Genomic DNA, 10454 nt, shown 5'->3' with positions numbered 1-10454 from the left:
CCCCCTGGGGACTGGCCGGGCGATGGAGGGGGAAGAGACTGGCCCGTGGGGATGGAGTGGTTGTGCTCCACCTGGTGACCGTTCAGGCACTCTCGCGGTGGAGGCCATGCCGGTACTGCACGCCGTGACACGTGGACCCCGCCGTGGGCGACTCCGTTCCAAAAGGCTGCGACATTTCCTCGCCCGAGAGCCCGAGCGAACGCGTGGCTCTGCCTCGGCCAAAGAACAGAAGCGCTGAGTGGAGGGGTGTACGCTTTGGGGTCCTGCAGGGCATCGGTACTGGAGCCGAGGCTTCTCAGCCTGTTCCTACATGATCTGGAATTGGGAGCTAGCACTCCCAAACTAAGTGGCCAAGTTTGCTGATGACACCACATTATTAAACCTGGTTAAAACCGAGAATGGGCATCGGAATGGTAACTCTGGCTGAGGATAAGCAAGGATGAAGTAATGCATGGTGTGCCAAAAGATCCCAACTTCATGCGTAGGCTGATGGGATCTGGCCAAATGGCGACCGAACAAGAATCCTGGTTGTGGTGCACAGTGCAGCCGCTGTGGGAAAGACGGGTTCCGTGGTTGGCACAGGAAAGGAACTGAAAATAAAACCTCCAAGGTGGATCATACTCCTCTGGTGTGGCACTTAGAATTCAGAGATGTTACTGAACTGCAAGAAGAGCTACCAAAATGACCAGGGAGGTGGAGCAGCTACAACAGCTGGGAGTATTTGGCTTAGGTAAAAAGGAGAATAAGGGGCACGTGAAGGAGATGCTTAAATTATGTGTGGAGAAAGTAGCTGGGAGACATTTTTCTTCCTCTCCCATAAAACTGGACTCTGGTCATCCCATGAAGATGGTTGGCGGGAGGTTTAGGACAGACAGAGGGATGTACTTCTTCACTTGGTGCACAGTTGAACTATGGGATTTTTTGGAGTGTAGGCCACCAGTCTGGAGGGCTTTAAAAGGGGGAGATTCGTGGAGGGGAAGATAGCTCTAAGCGGCTCCCAGTTCGGAGGCCATGTGCTTGTGTGCCCACAGCTGGGGGACTCCGGCTGGGAGGGAGTGGCTGCTGGCATGTCTGTCTGGGGGTTCTGTGGGCAGTCGGGCGGCCACCGTGTGAGCAGGACGCCGGCTAGCTGGACCCTGGCCTGCTCCAGCAGGGATCTTCCCATGTTCTGACATAAGACCGCAGCTCCCCCTCCCAGACAGGCAAGCGAGGAGGGGCGTCCGTGCCGTGGCTCACAGTAGATCCGCAGCGGGATTGCATGGACGGCTCCCAGGAAGCTCCAGGAGGAAGGGCAGTCTAAAGATGCTGGGCAGGGCAGGTTGCATTATCTCAAATATTCAGATTTCAAATATCAAAAGACATCTTGATCCTTTAGAAGAGTTGGATTCACAGCAGTATCTCATCATCATCCTGCCATTCAGTGGCACATGTGCTCAGACGCTCAAAATACCATTTAATACATTACAGCCTGTATATAGTGCTCCACATCTATCCCTAACCAGGAACCGAACCCAAACCACGAGCGCAGAAGGCAACCTCAAACATTAAAAGGCCAAGAGCATAAAAATGCCTCCCGCTGGCCCGGGAGAGGCAGACCTGGCACCGGTGGTGAACAGCTCGGGGCAGCACACTGCAAACCCAACTCCAGGCCCGCGTGCAGCTGGGCAGGCCAGCTGGGGCTGCTGGCCGGACAAAGACCAGCGGGAGGGCCGGGGGTGAGTGGGCAGCTCGCGTCTGGGGGAGCCCAACCGCAGCCAGGACAATCGCTGCGAGGGGGTGGCCTCCCCCTTGCCCCACAGAATGAGCTGCATTCCTTGGCGTGGCAGGGCTGAGTCAGCAGCAATAAAGCGATAAGCCGGAGCAGCGAGGTGGCAAAGGGCAGGGTGTGCCGGGGGGCTGTGCGGGGCACCCAGTGAAGGGGGCGGAGCAGCGTGCGTGACACTATGGGCCTATTTTAAAGCAGGGGGCCAAACTTCTGCGGACCCATGGCCACACATGGCACTTGGAGAAACTACTGTGGACACCCCCACAAAGGCAGAATCAGTTTGGCATCTCCTCTCCTGCCTACGGATTGCAGGCATCGTCTCGTTCAGCTGAAACGCTTGTTTTGTGTCGGCTGAGCACTGCAAAGTCTCCTGAGCAAGCTGGTTGCTGGCCATGCAATACTTCTTTTGGGATCCTTTGAAACATATTATGGTAAAGCCCAGTAGCTGCTTCATTTTGGAAGGAGATTATTAGATAAATTTTGTCTTGCAACAGTCTAATATTCATTGATGTGCATACACTTTTAAATTATTTACCTCTTATGGAAATTAGCAAATGGAAGGGGAAATACTTTCTTTGCTCCTTTTGGACATCTGAATGGTGGATATTTGCAAAGCGGGAAGCATAAACACACTCACTGATAAAGAAATCAGCACAGAAAGAAGGGTGGGATTGTGCTGAATGGCTTGTTATCCGAAGTTTCCAAACTACTTGGAAAGGAAACAAGGACACCTCTTGGTTGCCACCCTTTTCAGTATTTATGCTGTTGATCTGGCGCCACATTTAGTTCTCCTTCCCCCATAGGAAATAGTTTTATTTCGATGTACCTAGATGATGGAGTACTAATATTTCTCTCTCCTGCTTCGGTTTGAAAAATCTTATAGGTGCATTTAGTACTTCTTCCAGACACAGTGATTTGTCAGTGAACTACGATTTTGGCAGTCGTAGGCTTAGGCTGGACTTGTGTGACATGACAAGCCACGGGCGTGTCTTGCACAGGAAGGTCTGTTGCACCAACCAAATGCCCTCGTGGTACTTCTGCATGGTATGTTTGATCTGCTCTCGGCTTCCCACACTTAATCATCGCTTCTCCAGTCGTCGGACCCCAGCACCATGGGTTCCTTGGTCCTGGCGCGCAGTTACCACAAAGGTCCCTGGAAGAGCAGTGACCGCTGAAGCTCTTCTGCCCCCCCGGCCCCCACTGCCCCATCTTGCCCAGCGGCAGGGGATCAGTGCCTGCCTCGCTGGGACAGCGCAAGGTCTGGGGTGTGGCGGCAGGGACAATGGTCAGGGCGCAGAGGCGGGCGCAGGCCTGCTGCGGGCGCAGGGGGCCAGAGGCAAGGGACACGTCCTTGGCCAGCCCAGGATTCGGAGCCGCGGGGCAAGGAGGTTCAGGCGAACACACAGTCCAGGGGCACAGTCCAAAAGGCAAGGACCAGCCAGACGCCGTGCTCCAGAACGAGGTGCGATCAGGATGGATGGGTCCACATACCTGGGAGGGCAGAGCCCTGCTGGAGTCAAGGGCAGAGCAGGAACAGCCGGGGTGGGGCAGGCCTCGGGCAGGCAGGGACGGGACTCGGGGGAGCGAGCCAGAGCAAAGGGGGCTGGCAGGACGGCTCTTGCTGCCATGGGACGGAGCAGCGGGCATTGAAGCCCCGTGCAGCTTCTGGGGCCTCCAGCTGCACTGCTCCGTTGCCCCACAGCTGCTCCCCCGGGATGGGCTGGGCGTGCACATGGTGGGCGTGTCGTGAGCGGAGCCGCCTGGAGCCCGGAGTCAGACTGGATGGCCTGGGAGGCCCCTTCTGACTCACTCTGTTTCTATGTTTCTAATTGCTTTATTATGACAAGTTTCCAGGTTCCTGCAGGAAGTGCTTTGGGTCCCTCTCACGAGCGCCACTTGGGGTGCGTGTGGGCACCGTGGTACCGCATTGGCTACCCTACTCTAAAGCATCACTTCTCCCAATTCCGGCAAATGCTAGTGGCAACCCAGAGGAGGGATGTCCCGCATGTGGGCATGCAGGTGTGCAGTGGAGTTCATCTGTCATTAACTCGCCTCGTGGCTGGAGCGGATAAAGGGTTGGCACTACCAGAGTCTTCTGTCTGCTGCCTGCGGGGCAGGCATGAGGACTGGGCGGTGACCGGGGCAGTTCGGCTGACCACCCCACCGCAGGCCGGGCCCCCGTCGCATTCCGCCTCCCTGCTGGAAGGCATCGTGGTGCTCGCAGTCCGCCTGCTCTGGCTCTGCGCAGCATAAGCCGCCTCGCATATGGAGAGGCCGGCGACAGCTGCAGGCAGGAAGGCTCCTTGCGAAAGGCCCTCAGGCTGGACTGCTCCTCGCCCTGGGGCTGAGGTGTTCTCAGGCAAGGATGTAAGCTCAGCTGCTGAGTGATCGCAGGAACATCCACAGCCAGAGAGACTGGTACGGAGTGGGTGTGAAGGAGGGCGATGGGCATAAGGGAAATGCTGAAAGTAATATGTGCAAAAGGCCATTTCTTACTTAACCGCTAACTTACAAATTGAAAACCAGAAGAATTCCTCCCCTCACAGTTGGCTTGCCAGACTTTAAAGATAATTTCTTTTGGTTTGCTCACTGCAGCCGCCTCAGCCAATTATGTACTTCTTTCAGCCGGGTTTCCATGGTCACTGGAACCCATGACATTTGGATGTGGCATGGAAAGTTTTCCCCTTTTGTCTGCGTTTCCTTTCCCGAATGTGGGCCAGGGATGCCACCCACTCTCTTGCCCAGCAAACGGCCTCTGAGAAGTATTTCATAACGCAGGGGTTGGCTGGAAAGAGACATTAGTCATTTGAAAAAATTCCCACTTGTTTCCCCTCCCAAAGCAGCTTACAGTAGAACAGAAAAATTAAAATAAAATGGAAGCCCTTTCAAGCAATTTGAACAACCAAAACTGATCGTGGACATTTGGGCAGTGACTGAAACCAGGGCAAAGGGATTTTAAGGCTGGGCTGGATCGAGGGGGCCTGCCTGGCTCCCCACAGCTGTGAGCGTGGCCTGCGGACCCTCCCAGGAGAGCCACTTGCCTTCCAGGCTGGGTGCCACAGAGGGGCACCGGAAGCCCCCCGGCCCCACCTGCCGAAGCCCAGAAGGGGAGGGGGCCCACAGAGAGGGCTGCGATGCCAGCGGATTCATGTGCCTTCAGACACCCAGTCTCAGGCCAGTTACTTTAAAGCAGGGGCCCCAACGTGGGGGCCACGAGCACCTGGACTCCCCCCTTCCACTGAGCTTGAAAGACTTCCAGGGGGTTGGAGGTTCAGCCTTTCTAGAAGTTATGCACAGGCTTCATCAAAAGTGGACCAGATATCCAGTTAAGTATTCATTTGAAGATGGAATGGATATGCCATCTGTTTATATACTGAGAGCATTAAGGTCTTAACTGTTGCAGGCCGTCCTGAGGCTCCACAAAGGACGGGATAGAAATGTTTTAAATCATGGGTCCTTAAACTAAGACCCGCAGGCTGGATCCGGCCCACCATGCGCATTTAGCCGGCCCACCCCAGAGGTTTTGCACTCGCTGGGCATGCGCGCAGGTGTGCACGAGGGCACAGCTTCCATGCGGGGAGATCATTTTGGTCTCGCTCGGAGAAAACGATCTCCTTGCAAGCAAGCCGGCGCCTCACCCCGCGCACCCCCCGTCCCTGCCTTGCTTTGGTGCGCATGTGCCCCCCGCCCCCCTCACCAGCCCCCCCCCACCGGCACTGCCTTGGCAGCCCACACACAGCACCAGCACCTATCAACTGGCCCCGCTGAAAAAGTTTGAGGACCCCTATTTTAAATAATGAAATACAACCCATTGTACATGGGAGGTGATCTTTCCAATTTATTATTATTATATTAGCTTTGTGTCCCAGCTTTCTTCTTTTTGCCAGGTACTAGTATCTCACATGATTTGGAAATAACACTTATTCTTAATTTAGTATTTTATTTATTTGATTGATTTATATCCTTCCTTTATTTATATATTTATCATTTAGCAGACTTATATGACTTTTTCTTTTAAAGAACTCGAAGTGGCTTACATCATTCTCCTGCTGCTTCTCTCAGTCTTATCCCCACAACAACCCTGTGAGGTAGGCTGGGCTGAGAGTCTGAGACTGGCCCAGAGTCACCCATTTGGCTCCAGGGCCGAGCGGGGACCAGGACCCGGGTCGCCTGAGTCCCGGTGCCGTGCTCTCGCCCACCGCGCCACACTGGTCGTCTACATCACCTTGGTGGCTCTTATTCATTGCCCTGCAACAATCCCGAGAGTCAAGCACCTCCCATCTTGCAAGTGTGCATTTGGCCCCCTTCCCGAGGCACAGAAGTTGGCATTTGCCCGCCGGTGCTATTCTGTCGCGTTCAGCCCATCACTCCAGGCTGCCAAGACCACTTTGAGTGTTGTTTCTGTGTCCCAGGCCATTGGCTGCCCCACCCAGTTGTGTGTGTGACGATCCGATAAGCATGCCAGCACCTCCTCATCCAAATCGTTAATGTGCATGCTGAGGAGCCCTGGGTCTGGGACCGGCCCTGCCGCGCCCGCCTGGCACCTCCTTCCAGCTCGAGAGTGCCATGGCTCCTAGGATCATCAGCCAGTGGAGCCAGGGGGCGTCTGGGGCCACCGAGTCCAGCTCCTTCGGCCACCACCGCCACAGCCGCTCCCTGCCCGGCCACCGGGCCGTCGAGCATGCAAGGCACCTCGTGCTGTCACGCGGGGAGGCGAGACCAGGCGGCACAGCCAGCGAGCGGCCAGGCAGCCCTGCAGGCCCAGGCTTGGTTGCACGGCGGGTCAGGCTTTCCTGCTCGGAGGACACGGCAACCAGCCGTGGCGCTGAGCGGCCAAACACTGGACTGTCCTTTCTGTCTGGGGGGCCCCAAACCCAAGCACGCTGCACTGAAGTATCGTGCGTGGCGGGGTGTGGGCCACACAGCAGACCAGCTCGCACGAAGACCGCAGTGGCTTGTTGCGTCACAAAGCCGCGGCCCAGTGGGGTTTCCCCGCAGAGGGGCTTTCCGGGACTGCCGGGCGGCTAGCGGTGGAATTGCCTCCAGGGCCCCGTGGCCCACCTGGCAGTCTGCTGCGGGAAGAGGGGGCTGCCTGTGCCCCACGGCCCCGAGGACGGCACTGGTGGCTTACAGGTGGGCCGGTTTCGGCTGAGCTTCCTCAGTGCGAGAGCAGGCAGTAGTTGCCCTCCGCTCCCCGGGAGATCTGGAAGCAGAGGCCCGCACAAGATGCTCTTGCTCCGCACCCCCACCGGCCACCCAGCTCTTGCCTGCCACAGTCCTCCACGCGCACAAAGGGCGTCACGCAGGGGTGGGATTCTCTGCGGAGGGGTCCAGCGAGGCCCCGGGGCTTGCCCGGTGAGCGCAGAGTGGGCCAGCTCCCGGACGGCCGATGTGCCTCCACGGAGTGGCCACAGGAGCGCGGCAGACGGGCAGCCCGGGGGGCGAGAAGCCGCTCTCTTCTCCCACGGCGCTTCTCCTGCCATGCACTGCAGCAGCATGGCAGCGGGCAGCCCGCGGGCCGGAGAGAGGCTGCCCGCTTTCTCCCTCCTGGCTGCCATGTGTGGGCAAGGGTGGAGGCGGTGGGACAGCCTGGGCCTGGGGGGCTTGCACGGCTGCCGGTGCCAGGCTGCAAGCTCTGCCCCGATTTGCTCCCAGGCATTCAGAGCTGCACTCGCTCCTGCAGGCAATCGCTGGGCAGAGCGGTGCCCGGATGAGTGGTCCCCTATCAAGCGCAGGCCACCTCCGCCCTTGGCACGTCCGTCGTGGCGACCAAAGCAGTCGAGACACCGCCAGCACATCGTCTCGCCTCGCATGAGAGGCCGCGCCAAAGGCCGCCCGCCACCCCCGCCCCTGGACGCAGAGGCCCGCGCGGCCTGCAGGTGGCGCTAGCGCGGGACTTTCGCCGCGGCCACAGGTAGGAACCGCAGAGCGAAGGCGGGGAAACGCAGCGCGCAGCCACCCGCGCTCGCTCGCAGGCCGGCATGCGGCGGCGGGCTGGGGCAAGCTCTGCCCGGGCTGCCCGGGGGGCGGCCGGCGGGGCACAGCGGCTGCTGCCCCGCCCAGGCTTCCGCCAGGGCGGCGCCACCGCCAGCCGCAGCAGCAACGGCTCTCCCGGATCCGGGCTCCGCGAGCCCGACGGCGCACCAGCGGCTCATGGCGCCGCGCGTGAGTCGGAGGGCTCTGGCGGTCCGCACCCCCTGCTGACGCGTCGCGCCCCCCTGGTGGCCCATGGGGTGCCCGCGGGGACCGGGTAGAAGGGGGCCGCCTTCCAGGCGCAGGGCGGGACCCCTCTAGCCGCGCTGTGCGGGCTGCTTCGCCGGTGCCCGGACGTGCGCTCCGCGGGCAGACATCTGGAGCTCGGCGTGTGGGGCAACTGGCGGCGCTGCCGGGCAGCCTCCACCTGCGTCGTCGAAAAGCGCGCTTTCAAATCTCCGCCTTCCAAATGGCCCGCGCCTCTTCGTTGCTGGTTCCAGCAGCCCAGCCCCGCTCCGGTGGTCCCTCCTACTCTGATGCAGCTGGCTCTGCAAATATTTACTAATGGCACTGATTTAAAGGGAGTCAGACACGAAGCACTAGGAAAGATCACCAGGACAAGGGCGTCTCACTGGAGCCCGAGGCCAAGATCATCCGCATTACTGTATCCACAGTGCAGGGTATGGAAGGCGAGGAAAGCCGGCAGAAGAAAAGGGACGGCTCGAGCGCGGCGCGGCGCGCAGCCTCGCAGCCTCCCTCGAGCGCATCCAGCGCAGCTTTCCCTGGGAGCAAGCCTGGAAGCGCAGAGGCTGTCGCGCTGGGGACCCCTCATGGGAAGGCCGTCCCGGAGGGGGCGGTCATGAGGGGGAAGGGTCGTCCTCAGCATCTGCTGCTGGCGTGTCGTTATGGCTAAAGGTTTCCCACTAGTTCTGACCGATATCATTTGGCCAGATTTTGTGTTACGGCCTCTATTCATTCTTTGCATCCCTTGTTTTATGGCTTCTCCTTTGCCTTGGTCCGCACTCCTCATGTTCCCCCTCCCAGCTGCGTTCACCTCTGTGCGTGGCAGCCGTTAGACGTCCCTTCGGGCTTAATCTAGTGGCCTCGTTTGTGACAGCGCTACTTGTACATGCCCTTGGCCCTTCCCCAGCAGCCCGCTGAGCGCCTTCCCACCCAGAGTCTCCGGTGCTGCCTCTTGTCTGGCACGGGGCTTCCCAGGGAAGAGAATTCAGGGCTGGTCTACCTCTGCCGCCTTCCCAGCGGTGCTGAGCAGGGTCAGCTCGAGCATCGCGGCCGTTGCCCAGGAAAGGTGCCTGCCAGCGGGCCTTGCCTGCTGCCCCGGCCCACCAGCTGCCCCTCGGCAGTTCCGCTCCCCTCGTCCCCATGAGCAAGATCCACCCCCTTCTGCTGATGTGGCTGCTCAACCGAAGAGGAGGGTGCACCTGGGACTGTGTCTCCCTTTCACTGCCCCGCCTCAGGTGACCCTGCGAGGAGCTCGCCTCCTGGCAGCATTGGTGCCTCCTGGCATCCCCAAGACCACTCATCGCGCGTCGAGGTGCGCATCCAAGACGGTGTGACGAAGCTTAAGGCTAGGAAATGCTTCTATACAGCCGTGTAACAGCACAACCCATCCTGGCCTCCTAGGGCCATTCCCTCCTTCCCAGGCAGCTGTGCTTGCCCAGAACGGCATCTGGAGTGGGGCGGGGAAGCTCATTCCCTGGTTGTGAGTTCCCTACAGGTCAGGCCACTGGGGGCGGGAACGTGCCCCTCTACACCCATGAGCGGCATGTGTCGGACTTGACCCCGTGTGCCCCCGTCCTTCAGGAGTGGGAGGTCTCCCCATTTTTGCCCCTGCAGCAACCCTGCGCAGAAGCGTGGGTGCAAGAGGCCGCGCCTGGCCCAAAGCCACCCAGCGAGGCGTGTGGCCCCGGCAGGGGGCCCTCCGAGGTCCCCCCGCGCCCAGGCCAGCCCTGGTGGAGCGAGCCCCGCCGAGGCTTCCCCCCGCGGGCAGGACGGCGCTCCGTGGGCACCGTGTCGCGCTCGCGATCCGGTCTCGGGCGAAGCCCCCAAGGACGGGGCCGTGCCAAAAGCGGCCCTGCCCGCGCCCAGCCGAGCGAGCCTCGCCAGCAGGGGCGACGCGGCCCTTCGCGGCCTCGACCGACCCGGCGCCTCCGCCAGGCCCCCGACGCGGGGGACGCGTGTGCCAAGCCCGGAGCGGGCAGCCTCCGGCCCGGGGACCGCCCGCGCTGGGACGCCCGAGCCGCTCGCCGCGCAGCAGGAGCGGCGCCCGAGGGCGCGGCCGGCCGCCTTCCGCCCCAGGCCGAGCGGGCGTGGCCGGCGAGGCGCGCTTTTCCCGCAGGCGCGCGCAGCCTCCCGCGCACTCCGCGCCGCGCCCGCCTCGAGACAGGTCGACCCGCGCCCGCACCATGCCCAAGTGCCCCCGCTGCCAGAAGGAGGTCTACTTCGGTAAGGCCGGGCGGAGGGGCGAGCGGGCAGCGGGGCCAAGGGGAGGGGAGGCGCAGCCGGCGCAACATGCGCGGCGCCGTGGCGACGGCCGAGGGCTGGGGGCGCGGGGCGCCGCGCCGCCGGCAGGACGCGACCGACCGACCGACCGCGGCGGGCAGCTGCCTGCTTTCCCGCGGGCGCGGAGCCGCCGGGCACGCGGGGTTGCCCGGAGGGGCTACGCACCCCGCGCCCGCCGGCTCGCCGCCCCGGC

General features: G+C 61.0%; 1 protein-coding gene across 1 annotated transcript in view; it reads left to right on the top strand.

Annotated features, from left to right (window-relative positions):
* The first annotated feature begins 10084 nt into the window (after positions 1-10084).
* CRIP1 (cysteine rich protein 1) overlaps positions 10085-10454 on the top strand; it is a 7078-nt gene continuing 6708 nt past the window's right edge. The window contains exon 1 of the mRNA XM_044439376.1: positions 10085-10204. Coding sequence (XP_044295311.1) covers positions 10165-10204 — 40 coding nt within the window. The 5' untranslated portion in view covers positions 10085-10164. The remainder of the gene's footprint in view (positions 10205-10454) is intronic.

Source organism: Varanus komodoensis, unplaced genomic scaffold (assembly GCF_004798865.1).
Source record: "Varanus komodoensis strain SLA01 unplaced genomic scaffold, ASM479886v1 scaffold34_3, whole genome shotgun sequence".
NCBI classification, from domain to species: Eukaryota; Metazoa; Chordata; class Lepidosauria; order Squamata; family Varanidae; genus Varanus; species Varanus komodoensis.
This window is presented reverse-complemented; position numbering and strand designations above follow the sequence as displayed.